Source organism: Vidua chalybeata, chromosome 2 (genome assembly GCF_026979565.1).
Source record: "Vidua chalybeata isolate OUT-0048 chromosome 2, bVidCha1 merged haplotype, whole genome shotgun sequence".
NCBI lineage: Eukaryota > Metazoa > Chordata > Aves > Passeriformes > Viduidae > Vidua > Vidua chalybeata.
Window position 1 is genome coordinate 104,937,534 of NC_071531.1, and position 14,874 is coordinate 104,952,407.

General features: G+C 42.1%; 1 protein-coding gene across 4 annotated transcripts in view; it reads right to left on the minus strand.

The window, feature by feature from the left end:
• The window catches only part of CXADR (CXADR Ig-like cell adhesion molecule), a 32,887-nt gene extending 20,637 nt beyond the window's left edge, over window positions 1-12,250 (minus strand). For 3 of the 4 annotated variants that reach the window (XM_053935021.1, XM_053935020.1, XM_053935019.1), the window contains exon 1: window positions 12,128-12,250. In XM_053935021.1, the coding sequence (XP_053790996.1) occupies window positions 12,128-12,182 (55 nt within the window). In that variant the 5' untranslated portion in view covers window positions 12,183-12,250. Of the gene's footprint in view, window positions 1-5,512; window positions 5,583-12,127 lie in introns of those variants that run through there. The other variant, XM_053935022.1, reaches the window with a different exon arrangement.
• Between the last annotated feature and the right edge of the window lie 2,624 nt (window positions 12,251-14,874).

The following is a 14,874-nucleotide window of genomic DNA, read 5'->3' on the forward strand; positions in this document are numbered from 1 at the left end:
GGAATAGAGACTGAGCCATGGGAAGCACCTGGGCCAGGTTGGTGGAAGGAAAAGAGACCCTGGTGAAGATAAATCCTGTTAAAAGGGAAGCCACCTACAGCACCTGTACAGAACTGACCCCAGAGTGAGGCATGTGGGACAGCTTGCATGACTGGCTCTTTTGTCATGAGTGGACCACAAGCTTTTAAACAAAGCCAGGAAGGGAAGAACAGCAGGTGACCTGCCCTCTACCTGTAGGAGCAGCTGGAACACAAAAAGCTGTTCTACAGGACAGACAACAGGCTGCCTAAGAGCTTGTGAATCAGGATTAAAGGAAACATCAGAGTCAAAGTTTGCTACAAATCACCTGGTCAGGATAAGAGCTGACGAAAACTATTTCAGCACTTCCAGAAAGTTTCTAAAAATGACAGAGGTTGCTTACTATTTCATCTCTGTGACATCTACTAGAAGGGCAACAGAGCAGGAGACAAAATCTAAGAGGTTTCTGAAAGATTTCAGGGGAAAACAGCACTAAATGAGTCAATCACCATTTCATACTTTCTGGAGATTACTTTCAAGGAAAAAACCCTAAGAACTTGCCAGGGATGAGATCAACAGCAGCCTTGACCATGACCACTTGGCCATGAAATACTGATGCTTAAAATCCTAAGAGGAGGAAGGCAAATCCAGCACAGACCCTGCACTTCATATGAGCAGACTGACTTACCCAGTAGCTGGAGTTCTGTGGAATCTAGTTCTTGAGCAAGAGAGCTCAAGAAAACTGTGGAGTATTTAAGGACAATTACTAACCACACACAAGGAGTGCATCCCAAACCCAGCAAAATAAACAGATTAATCAGCAGCTTATCCTAAGGAGAAAGAAGCAAGAACAGCCTATCAAGGGAAGAATACACAAATGTTGCCCGGGCATGCAGCACCCCTGCCAGGGAAGTCAAAACACAACTAAAGCTGAAAGCAGCATGGGACTCCAGTGCCACATGAAAACCTTCTACTATTACATGAGCAGTAAAGTATCAGAGAGAAAAATTGAACAGGTGATAGCTGATACAGAAAAGACCGAAGTACTCAGTGTTGCTGCTGTTTGGAGCAGAAGGTTGGACGTGACCGAGGTCATGTCCAACACAAACAATTCTGCAACTGCATTAAAGATCTACATGAAGCAAGCACAGTGACAAGGTGACATTTTCTCCATTTTTCCCCAAAATTTACCCCTTCAGTTTCCAGTCAAATCAGAGAGATTCTATTTATTTAATTCCCCTAGTATGCTCCTCAAAACAGAAGATGATCCACTGTGGTATCCAATTGCTAGGACATGACAGGCAGACGTTCTATCACAAGCTGAAGGAAGGTTTGTATTTGTTTTGGTTAGCATGGTTTAATGGATAACATTTCAGATCCTTTTCAGACACTTTTTTTTTGTTTAGACATAGATAAGTGACTCAAATAATCCATCCCACTTATTCAATTATGCTTAGCATTAAAGTATCTAATTTCTAACTGCAGTAAATAAATCACTGCAAAGTGTAGACTCAGAAGCACACAACAAGCTCTCAAGTAAAATCCTGAAAGTCAACTTTGAAGTGCACCTGATCCAAATGACTGTATATTGTTTTCAAAGTATTTTGCAAGGAGAGCGTGCCATATTCAGCTGTGGCAAATGAATGAATATTTGTGATTGGTTGAGAAAAGAATCCTTCCCTTGATGAAGAATAATAAGTATTATCCCTTACAGAAGTTTGTATTAGAAGTAAGAGGTCAATACACTATTTGGATTCTGAACATTCAGATTTAAGTTTCTTAAGGTAGAATAAAATACTCTTTTGCTGGGGAACTGACCCTAAAGAGCACTGCAAACTGTATCTGTACAACTGAATGAGTTTTTCATATGATTTCTGAAGGGGTGCAAACCCATAACAAATCCTTAGAAAAACTCTTTCCTTCTGAGTATCTGAACTTACTTTTAAGTATCACTCAAGTAGAACACAGTTTAGCAAACTACATTGTTATTAGGAATAATCTAGGGAAAAGTAAATCTTTTATGGAAACTGATAGAAGTTTCTTTCTAGTATAAAAGAATCTTCAAAACAGAAAGCAGACAAAAATTAAAATGGAGCAAAGCTTTCTTTATTCCAACAGACACAAGCAGAGCTGTGATATACACTAATAAATTACAGAAAGCAAATTACTCAATTAACTACTTATGAATTTAGTATTTTCTAATTCAATTGGGGCACATTGAAATTCTGCATTGCTGGCTTACACAAATGTAAGTGTGCACCTAAATTTGGCATGAACGTTTCTGGCATCAGATAGGGCTGTGCCACAGAAGGGTTATGTAACCCAGCAGACACAGTCCCCTACATGGGCAACAGGACAGTTTCTACACAGACTAAGAGTTGTGTTCAGAGGTGCTGCTCTGCTTAGTGTGATCCACCTGCAACTGCATCTTCAGAGTACTTTACTACCAGGCTTTCCAAAACCACTCTGGTTTGCCAATACCTGACTGCAAACAAGCAGAGACTCTAAATATATAAAAGCTTTTTCCCCCACAGAAAGTGGCCTTAAGTAGCAAGTAATGATCACAACCAGAAATGCACATTAGTGCTTTGAGAATCATATGCTATAAAATTCGCTTAAGAGACTTCAGCTTAGGCTTTTATGTCAAATGAATATTAGAGATGTACCTGTGATGAAATCTTTTCACTGGGCAGATTTCAGTCTCAAGAACTACCTCACAAAAACCCCACTTTACTTCTAAAGATGCCTCTTCTCAACAGTTCATCTCCTACTTTTCTCAGCTAAGTGCAATGACTTTACAGAACAAAGTTGCCCAACTCTCCTCTTTCCCACCTTCACTAGGTCAGTTCTACAACATCTTACTTCAAGCCTGCACTTCTGAACTCAGGCCCTGTAGGAGTGAGGGAGTCAAGTTTACACCCTTAGCAAGCAGGGAGTGTGCAGGGAGGAAGGTACACAGGGAGGAGTGCCTGGCCGAGGAGACTCCCTGGTGTTTAATGGTGCTATCTAACACAAACACAAGTCTCCAAGGCTGAAATCCCCACAAGCAGCCACTGTCCCACAATCATCTCCTGCTTCCTCACAATACCAAACATCAGCATCCTCAGCAGCCAAAGGGAATGCCTGCAAGGCAGTGTCCTGCTGATCAAGTAACTGGATTAAAAGCTGCCTTCACAAAGGAATGAAGGAAACAAATATTTGGCATTGCTTATATTAGTGGTTTTTGCAGCACCCAGGAGCTAAGTCACATCAGCACAGCTGAGATGGAAACAAAATGCAGTTATACTGTTTTGCCACAAGTGAAAAACAAAATCACATCCCAAATTTATCACCCAAAAGGTTAAATTTACCTCCCCAAAAGGTTAAAAAAAAAAAAAAAAAGCTGAAAAAGAAAGGCCCAGCTTCAGATCTGGATTCTCAGTTTCCACATCTTATCTCCAAGAGCAAAATGACCCAACACAGTTACAGCTGTCAGAAGCTTGGGCCTGAAACACTATGAAGCTTTGCTGAATCTAATTCTTCACATGTCATAAACTCTGCAACACAAAGAACAGTCCCTAAACAGTATCCTTTAGCTTAGTAAACATTAAAGGAACAATGTCAATAAAAAGGAAGTCTAATAGAAGGATGAAAAAAAATAAGTCTTCCCTTTAGAAAGCAAATTCAATAGACATGGGGATTTTTGATATGAGAATGAAACTCAAAAATGTTTCATGACAGATTCCAAAACACATATTAGTTCAATACACATCCCATTAATTTAGCCAGGTATCTAGGTATCAAAGAATACACAGGCTTCACCATAACTTCAATGCAGGTAAAACAAGCAAGAGGTGAAGGACAGGAACAAGCAAGAAATTGGTCAGCAACTAACAAAAGTTAGGTAATAATGCAGCAGTAAATAAAACAAGAGAAGAAGAAGTCACACAGCATTACTATATCTGAATCTGTGAATGTAAAGAGGTTTGGTTTTAGTACATTCTAATTTTAGAACTACACAAAGAACTCAGTTTTTAGGATAATCCCATGCTGATAAAGGCAAATCACAAAGCTTTTCCTGACAAAGAAAGTACTGTCCTGCTAATATCAAGTGTTAAACAGTTACTGTTTAACATGCTCCACAGACCACATTTTTTCCATGCTTCACACTCTAAGCGTTGTTATCATACAATGCAGTGATACAAATTTCAGAGATAAGCACAGTTCACTGTAGTGGTAAAAACACCCAAAACACATTTTAGCAAAAGGAATAAGCCTACTTAAACCTAACATTTCCATGGCTAGTGACATTACTGTACCAAGAATTCTTCTACTTAAACCTCAAAAAGACCCAATACAAAAAGGTTAGAGAGAAGATAAAACCTTGCCTTTCTACTCTAGCCTAAGTCCACTAGGCAGAACACTGGTTAATACTCAAAGACAGTAAAATTAGGACAAAAGATGTTCACACCTGCATTTCAGACTTCCCAGGTCAGTGCTCCCTAAACTGGAGTCACAGATCTTAGTGAAACTCTCCCACTGTGCAGAAAAGATACAGTTTATGGAGCCAGAGAAAGTAAAGAGAGCCCAGGAATAAAAGCACTCACCTAGGAGAGACTTGGCTGCACACAGTCTCCTCCTTCCTACTTTAGTCCCAAACTAAATATAAAAACAGTTCAGGAAACTACATCCACACAGCAATTTCTGTAGAAAAGAACTAGAGTTTTACATACTTAATGTTAGTAGGGGCAAGATTTTAAAACACTCTCTTGTGTATTTCATCTCAGCTACCTCATCAATAGCTCAAAGAGGCTGACTGACCAAACTCCCAGTTTTCAGAACACTTTTTCCTCCTATGGTGCAAATAAAAGACTTAATTGCATGAAGTAAGTTTTTGCCATAAGCTACAAGAAGGCTGATGAAACAGCAGGGCACTTATTAAAAAAACCCAAGCAAGCAACAAAACAACAACAAACAAACAAAAAAAAAAGAAACACAACAACAAAAAAAAACCCAAACAAGAAACAACAACACCACAAAATTAAACACACCCCAAAAAATCCTCCTACATATATTAAGCCTGGGAAATTTCTATCACCTGGATAGTCAACTCTGCTGCTGGGTCTCAAAACACTGGGCTTGTATTTCCAAATTTTACTTCCTCTGAGCAGGTGGGGGAGAAGCACCACTTTTCTAAGGCACATCTACTTGGATCCACAAATCCTCTGTCAAATCACACGAGTTAAGAAAAATAAAAAAAAACTAGACAAGAAACTGATTATGCACACTTCTTCAAAGACATAAAAAAAAATCTCTATCAGTCTGGATGTCTTCAGACAGCATTAAATTAATAAATAGCTCCAATTCCTGTAGTGTAGCATACCCCTGTCCCAGTTTAAAAGATACTGCACAATTAACCTACAAGCTACACATCTTCCCAATCTAATAAAAAATTCTTAACTGAAAGGCTTATATAAACAAAACTACCAATAACCCCAACTCTGCAAATACATACCGTGAACTTGATTTCACTCCCCACCAGTTTACTGAGATCAGCTGAAACAGTTACACAATTAAAACCTAAAAATCACAGGCTAAAACTTGAATTATCTTTTTTTTTTTTTTTTTACCCACAACTTTGTTTCTTCCTCAGCACACCCTTTGCCTTCAGATTCTCTCCAACATCCCTTTCCTTTTACAACTGTCCTTGTGCTCCTTACTTGTTCAGCACATTCTTGGAGCTTTTGGGTTGCTAAACCCAAAGCCACCAGCCTGTATCCTAGCAACTGCTGGCTGATGACCTTCCTGAGAGGGACGTGCTTATCAAGTGGAGAGAGGGGGCATTCAGATCTCCTTACTGAAGGGAAGGATAAGCTTTCGGGAGGCAACCGAAAGGGGGAGGAGATAGTATAACACAAACTGGGATTAAGATTAGTTTTAAGCAGAGGAGTAGTGGTTAGCCCAGAATCTACAGAAGATCACAATGAGTTCCAAGTTTTCTGTGGTATCAGCTGGATGGACTTTGGCAGCAGCTGAACGAGGCTGCTCTGACACAAGGAAGGAGAGAAGGAATCCAATGCCACGGCTGGAAGGGGCAATGAACACAGCAGACATGAAGCTACACCACCAGATGTAACTGCATCACATCTGTAATGGGGGCAGGTGTAATGTGACACTGTACCTTCAGTCTTTAAGGAACCACCTAGAAACAGTACTGAGAAGTGTAAAATGAAATGAAGGCCAACCTCATAAAGACTTTTTTCAGTGAACACAAAAAATAAAAAGATCAGAGCCAAAATCCTGACATGACTTACTCACACAATATCCTGCCCCTCCTCTACCAAGTCTACGCCAGCTGCACAGGTTGTTTTGCCTTTAGCTCTGCAAGCCACTTTCCCATTACGGAGGGATATTGGAGGCTTACACAGTCACTAAGCAATCAAGCCACATGATTCGATCTTTTTCCTGCCAATTTGATGGCATTTAAAAGGGAGCTGAAAGAAGCAGCTCACTGGCAGTGTGAATGCATTGGGCACATCTGTCAGTCGATGCATCAGGGAGTTCACTGCAATCCAACACTTAACTGAGCAGCCATATTATTTTCACTTGAGTAAAGAGGCTTTGGCTCTTCCGAGCTACTGAACACGCAATGCTTTTTTCCCAGTATATGCAAGTTCTGCATTAAGATTGACAACTATTTGATTCACTAGCACAGAATTGATTTTGGGCTCTTTTCTTGTTACTGTTTCATTTTTTTTAAATGTTAAGGTGAAGCATCATAATGTCAGAGAAAAACATCTTGTCTACCCACTCATTTCCCTCCCTGCCCCACTCTCACCATGTAAGAGACTGAAAGGAATAAGCTCAAAGAATTAGCCACGAAGTTAACTAACAATTTAAAAATTTAGGGAGACTAAAATATATTTTTTACATATACACACACATACAGGTTAATTTTTACATGTCTTAAAACAACTGAGATTCAATATTCCTTGTAGCTTATACTGTTAATACATCTAAAATGAAGAACTGAAGATGCAGGATAAGTGAATACAGCAAACTTCCTTATGCAAACTAATTCCCTACAAGTTCAAACAGTTGAGAACGTATCAAATCCTCATATTTCCCTCCAACACACCAAACAGTTCTTGTTGACTAATCATTTTTCAGCATACTAAGGATATAGGCTTTAGCTGTAGGGCATGAAAAACAAATCTGTTAAAAAAATGTAGCAGCAAGTGCAACTGCAAAACTTGCAACCATCAAGTACCCCAGATGCTTCTTGACAGCAGCTAAAGGACATCAGAGCACCAGTGAATTGCTCCAGTGTAAAACCAATAAAGCTCCAAATCTTGCCTCTTTATCACATTTTGAAAACATGACCCAGTAAATAGGTGACATTTAAAGAAATTAATAAATAAACAATAGCAATAATATATTCCAGCCATGTGCATTTGAGGTTCCAGCTGACACCCCCTTGCTATAATTCAGACTTGATCTCATTGAGTCGGATCAGGAAAAGGCAGAAAACTGACCTCACAAAAATTTATTATTTTTATAACTTAAACTCCCCAAACTAGCTCACTATGGAGCAGATAAATGCCAGGTACAACTTCAAATGGGGTGCAAAAATAATAATCTTTGAGGTGACATCTAGACATTTGACTGATTGCCTGATTTAGCCATATAGTCTTACTCCTCAACTAAGCTCTCTCCAGGCCACTGTTTTACAGATATTTCCCTACTTTGGGAAAATACTGATCAAACGGAACAAGTTTTCCTCCTAACGCTCTTCTGCCATCCTTCCTGTCACTCATTCCTGCCCTGTACCAGGACAAATTGGTGGCAAAACACTTTTTTGTTTCAAGTCATATGATCTGATCAGTTAAAAATTAAAGTTTTCAGCAACTGAGAGTCATTTACAACTGCAGTAAAGGAAAGCACCAGCTAGGATGCAGGGGCTGCTTATATTGCAGCTGCTACTGAAACAGGGTTACACAGAACTGTGACTTCCTGCCACTTACTCCCGTGGCTACTGGCTGAAGAGGCTTTTCTCTGAGCCATCTCCTGAAAGGTGCACAGTAAAAGAGGAATTCCCTAAAAAGGAGAGGAAATAAAGAAACAGAAAAAAAGAAAGTGTAACTAAATTGCTGTAGTAGAGGAGGCAGGGACACATACATCCTTCCATGACGGGGAGCTATATAGTTGTTAAAATTTCTCCATATTTATAATGTTTCACACAGCATCTAAAAGTTTCAAGAAATCAATCAGAAGTTGCAACAAGACCAAAAAGGAACCCTGTCATTACAAGCTTATGAAAGCATGCAAACAATTGATTAAATTATTGTGAAGTATGTAGAAACAATACTGGCCCCAAAACCAAGCTTCCTAGTCTGTACAAATTTCTGCAGGCACTGTGGCAAAGGAGTTTTAATATGCACCAATACTGAGGCAGATTTAAAGATATTCAAGATTACTTTCTTGAAGTGTGAATGGAATTACAGCAAAGCATACATGTGCTCATATAAAAACATGAGGATATATATTTTTCATAAAGCAGCAATAGAAGTTAACCAGACATTCAGGAGGGGTAGTTCCATCTGTCTGTTAAGTGGGCTTGGCTGTGGAAGAGGCAAGAACTGAAGACACAGAGGCAGCTGAAGTTTGATGCAACACAGGGGGCCAGTCAGAGGAGACCAAAGTGATGAGTTACAATAATCTCTGCAGCAGCATTCTCAACACATAAAATACCTCCTGGGAAACACAGATTAGCCAAGGCAAAATCACTAATTCAGATGTCATGGCTGAGGTCACAGCAGTTGACTAACAGTTGATTAAGTAATCTCTGCTTAAAGACTTTCATACTTCTGAAAACTCTAAGATGCAGGAAACAGCTCCCAAATTTCAAGTAACTTTTCACATCAGTGGACACTTTAGAAGAACCTGAGCCCTGCACCTCGTTACAATTACTGCCCAACAGATGAAGTGCCCCAAGTTTAGCAGTTAAAAGACTGGGAGTCATCATTAAACACCTGTGGTAGTCACACTTCTAATTTAAGGTTCTGAAAGATCCTATTGCATGCATAAAAACATGAACAGGGTTAAGTTCCTTATTATACTTATTTGGCAATGTGTATTAACCACCAAATGCTGATTTACCATGCCTGCATTAGGTTCTACTCCTGCATGCACGATATTGGAATTACTTTTGCAAGTTTAACAACAGGGCAGTAACTACAAACTTTCCTAAGGTTTACCAGAACTTTTATTTTATTTAAAAGCTTACAATTATATTAATAAAGCATCACACATTGTAGAATTTCAACAGAGTACAAAATTACCAACTATTACCACTGTAAACAAAAAAAAAACCACAAAAGGCACATAAAACCCACTACAAGAGCAGCAAGAAAAGATATCACTACAGACTAAAGAAATTCCTGCCCAATTATTTACCCTAACACTCTACTCAAACTCATCCTTAATTGGGGCATTTGTATGCACAGCATTACTGCTTTGTAAAATCTTCCTCCAAAGGTTAAATGGGCCACTACGCATGTAGTATCTTTTTTAGCATCTATCTTTGTATAGGTATCATCTTGATATGTTAACATTTTCCATTATTGAAAATTTGTGTTCTGACATTACACATTTTCAGAAACTTAAAAGCTGTAAATTATTGTATTTGTTAAATAGGGATCACAAGTTCAGCACCTATATTTATTCTTAGTCATTGAAAACCCTACACAAATTTGAATTTGCACCAAGTGGAATGAGATTATTTCCCCAACACTGTATACCCAGGGAGATAGTGCCACACCACATGATGTCATGACCACTGAACACAGCTGGGTGAAGAAGGAAGTGGGGGATCTTCAGAGTGACAGTGTTTCTCTTGCCAAGTCACCCTTAGGTGTGACAGAGCCCAGCTTTCCTGGGGACAGATGAGCATCTCCCTGCCCATGGGAAGTGGTGAATTAATGCCTTCTTTTGCTTTGCTTGCATGCATGGATTTTGCTTTCCCCAATAAACTCTCTTCATCTCCACCCACAAGTTTTCCCATTTTTACCCTTCCAATTCTCTCAACACAAGGGGAACAAGTGACCATGTAGGTGGTCCTTAGTTTCTTACTAGGGTTAAACCACAACCACCACAAATCAAGTAACTTCAGCACCTAGGAAACGCTTCACTGACAACAGCTCTCGCTCAACTGCACAAAAAATAGCTTCCTCTAAGTTTAGTCCATATGGAGAACAGCAACTTACTGACATCTGTTCCTTCAGTGAAGGAAGCAATGTCTATCTGCAGCACAGACCCAGAAACAGTAACTCAGTCTGATGGGAAAAAACACAAGCTAGCTCAGAGGACATACCAACTCCTACAATACACAGATTATTCAATTATTTCCTTCAGAGGACTGTGAAATATACGTGCTTTAGAGTACAGTCACTCAAATAACTATACAGAAGAGGTATGTGTGTTTTTATTAGGAGTATTTCTTTATTTACAAAGTCATCCAATTTCACACTGAGGTCTGAAGACACCTGTATCCTTCAGCAGAACTAAAGTGTAAAATTCTGTTCTGGATTGACATTTCCTCATATATTAATTATTCCTAGTTTTTATAATTATAGCCTTTGATAACCTATCAGTGCAAGTGCAGTACATATAATTCTACTTTTTTCACAGCTTTCGTTACATGAAGCGTTTCAATATAAATCTTGATGACTAACCTTGTCAACTAAATACTAGTAACTCACAGCTCTTACACAGCATCTACCTTGTTTCTAACTCTGCTTCAGGAAACACATTTAATGCAGAACTACATATTCCCTTTCATTCAGGAGATCAGAGTTCACCATTCCATTACAGACACACAGTTTTGATCCCATGAGTAATTTCCCAAAACAGCAGTGACATCAACACAGGCATTAACATTTCAATAGGAAATAAAACCTGACCTCCTGACTCAACTGATACACATTTTACTGTGAACCTGAACCTCCAAAGGTGTTTTGTCACCTTTTATAGTTTCACATAAGTTTGGGTCAACTTTATTGAAAACTTACTTTTATTTTAGAGATATGTTTAGGAAACACTGATATGGCATCCAAGTTCATTACAGGAACCTAATAACAGCTAGGAATTGAGATGAAAAACATCTGCCTACTTTTTAGCAGCCGAAGCACGTTTGATTTGGTATGTGTGGGCTCTGAGTATGGTTGATTGCTTTTTTTGTTTGAGAATATCTACTCCTTTGTTTTCTTTCACCATGAAAAACAAATGCGTTTAGGTCCATCCAATTCAATCCTCCCAATTCAATCCAATCCAATCCTTTCCTCCCACCCTCAAACGCTCCCACGTTTCCTCCGCAGGGCTCAATTGTGTCCATCGGGTCTGGACAACCGGGTTCCGAGGGCTCTCCGGGAGCCACCCGGCCCCTTCCACCCCCTCAAAAGCAGAGCCAGCCTGGATGCTGGAGGTGCCACGCACGCAGGGCTGGGGTTTGAATTTTTCTTTTTGCTCCTTCCACGTCGGTTTTCCCTGACTCCACCGTCCGCTCGCCGCGGGAGCCGCTCCGGCCGGGAGACACCGGGCGAGCACCGCGGCACAGAGGACCCGGCCGCACCGGAGGCTGCCCGGGAGGGCGGCGGGGGAAGGGGAGGGGGAGGCGACAGATAAAGCTCGGCAGCCACGCTGAGGGCGAACAAAGCCCAGGTCGGCTCCGCGGCGCGGCCCCACCGCCAGCGCCCGCCCGGGCACCGCGCCCCGGGCTGAGGGGCTGGCGGGGACGGGGAAATACACGAGCCATAGGGACCCGCACACGGCCGAGACGCGCACACAGTCTCACACATACACACACACACACACACAGGGCGGAGATCCCCCCACGCCCACACACGCGGCGGGGACCCCACACACGCAGGGGCGGAGGTGCGGCGCACCCCAGCCCCCGGGGCGGACACCGGGTGGGCAGCAGCCCCCTCAGCCCCGCCGCGCTTCCTCACAGCCCCACAGAGCCGCCGCCGCCTCCCGCCCTCCCCTCCCCTCTCTCCCTCTCCCTCCCCTCTCTCCCTCTTTTCCTTCCCTTTCCCTCCCCGTCGGTCCCGTCCCTTCCACCTGCGCCCACCTGCGGAGCAGAGCAGCACGAGGGACACCCCGAGCAGCGGCAGCGGCGGCTCCATGGCGCGGCGGGCACCCGGCGGCGGCGGCTCCGTGCCCGGGCTGCGCCCCGCGCACCGCCCAGCAGGTGAATCAGCCCGGCCCGGCCCCGTCACTTCCGGCCGCTCCCCGCCCCGCCGCGCCCCCGGCCGCGGCTCCGCAGCGCCCGCCCCGCCCGCGGCACCTGCGCCCGCCGCCGCCGGCCCGGGGCCGCCCGCGACGCGTGCCCGCTGCGCCGCCGGGGCCCGCCGGGGCTCCCCGCGCACCGCCCGGCGCTGCCCCGGCTGCCCGTCCGGCAGGCAGCGTGGACGGGGCGGCGCGGGGGCCGCCGCGCCCGAAACACGCGGTGCGAGCGGCGGGAGGCTGCCCGCGGTAGCCGGAGGGATGCCCGCGGTAGCCGGAGGGATGCCCGCGGTGCGGCGGGCAGCGCTCCGCTCCCGTCGGGAGCGCTTGTCCCCTGCGATTACTGCGAGCGCCGAGCAGACGTGTCTTGGTCCCCATAGCAACGCGGCTGTGGAGTGCCTTGTGCGCTCCTTGTGCAGCGCACACGTCTTGCCAGTGAAAGATCTGGAATTGTGGAAAACTAGCTCAGGAGACAAAAGGGGGACGAGAGCGTGTGCGAAAGGGCACAAAGCAGACTTTGGTTCTGTAGTATGGTGCTCAAAGTAGCAGCCCTCGCCGGTTCCAGAGAGACCCGGATCGTGCTTCACGTACAGCAAAACCATCAGATACGTTTATCAGTAAAGAAAGTGCACTTGACGAGCTTTATTTTCCGTTAATTTATTCCCATGTGTGTGCTACAACATAATGCAATCGCAAAGCTGTTTGATATAAATGTGCTTCTGACACTTGTAAAGGGTTAAGTAGTTTTGGGGCTCTTTGTAATGTCCACAGCTCTGTCTCTATTGGGAAAATGCCGCCATAACCAAATATTTACGTAAAGGTTGTGCAATCCAGATTTTCATTCCAAAAAATTTTGAAAGTGTAACCATTTGTTATTTTTCTGTGATGCCCATAATAAATAAATTTGGAATACATTTTATATTATTACATTTGGTACGTATGAGGTGAGAGTTTAAAAACCAAATTTTTCTGCCCTTGTCAAAAGCATTGGATTGAGTGGGTATCATATAGGGTTTGTTTCAGATGCACTTAGCCAAAAGGAGGTGCTACACCTTTCATTCAGTAAAGGGTTCCTAGCACTGAAATCGGTAGTGTCTCCATTTCTGCTGGAATTTTGATTATGTGAAAATGCACTTAAGTCTTTCAAAATGGTTGGTTGCTCTGAGAAAAGCAGCAGCTTTTACCTGCCAGCTCAGAATTACTTTTTTGATAAGTAGGGCAAATGCATTGTCATTTTCCATGAAGGTTCAGATAAGTAGTGCTTACATCTTGTAAGGACATGACAACTCACAGTGTCTGTTAGATCTCCTTTTAAAAACAAATCTACCCAATAAGATGCTGGATACTATACGTAAAGAATAGCATTTCAATTTTGGAGGTTTCAAGCATTTTATTTAATGATAGAACAGAACTGTCTTTTCATGCTGTGAGGGAAAGAAAATATTCATGTTATCTGAAGCTAAAGGAACCAGAGCCTCAAAGTAGGGGTATTAAGATTTTGCACTCTTCTGGATTTTTATATGTGCTGCAGACTTTAAAGGGTAAGCTGAGCCGAGTATCCCAGGCTGACTGGATGAGTGAGGTTTTTTGCTGTACTTGTGTCAACACAGAAATTATATACCATGGAAAGTATAATGAGGCAATCACAGTCATTACAGAAAGAGAAAATTATTTGTCATTAGAATGGAGATGCTCACTCTCCTGTGAAATAAATCCTAGCTAGTAATTAAAATTAATACTGTACTGCATCTAGAAAACATGAGTTCCACATTGTGACTTGCCTAGACAGACCTATTCCTGGTCCTCTTTAAATCAAAAGCAACACTGATGCAGTCAAGTTCACACTCCTGAAAATTTTTCACACTCCAGCAAATGAACAGTACAGGGTTTAATAATTATTTTTTTAAAGGAAAAAAAAAAAAAAAAAGCTTCCCCACCACAAACATTGGTCCAGCTGAAAAGACATAAAACTAGCAGGTTTATTAGAGGATGTGACATTCTGTAGATTTTTAGTGACCTATACTTCCTGGAACAGTGAACACAATGGGCGAAATAGATAATTGTGAAAATGACCACTCACAAAAGAAAAGGTCAGGTTCAAAACTTTTTAAAACAGATTTCTACTAATGCCAGCATTTTGGATCAAGCCCAAAAAAGGCTTCAGGATGAAGACAGAATCCAGTCAAAAAGGAAAATGTATCTGCTAGAGCAGAGGTCTGCAGTCCAGACCCATGCACATTTTGCAAATGGAAAATTATTTCTCATCTCTCTTATGGAGAATGCTGTCCCATGCTCATGTTTTATGTTAAATATAAAACATCCATCTCATGTGTTTAGTGGTAAAAAAACCTTCAGTACTACCCCTACATCAGTCTCAGCCTGAACTTCCAGATAACTTGAAATAAAATGTAAAATCAATATAATCTTCTCTAAATTTTATATAATTACTTATCTGCCTGAATCTCAAGAAGTGAGATTACTATGGGTTTCTTTTCTTGAGGGGATGGGTAAAAAAGCACCAAATGAAGTTACTCACAGGCTTGACATACTGCAGCAGTGAAATGGAAATCATCCATGCTTGTGTTACACAGG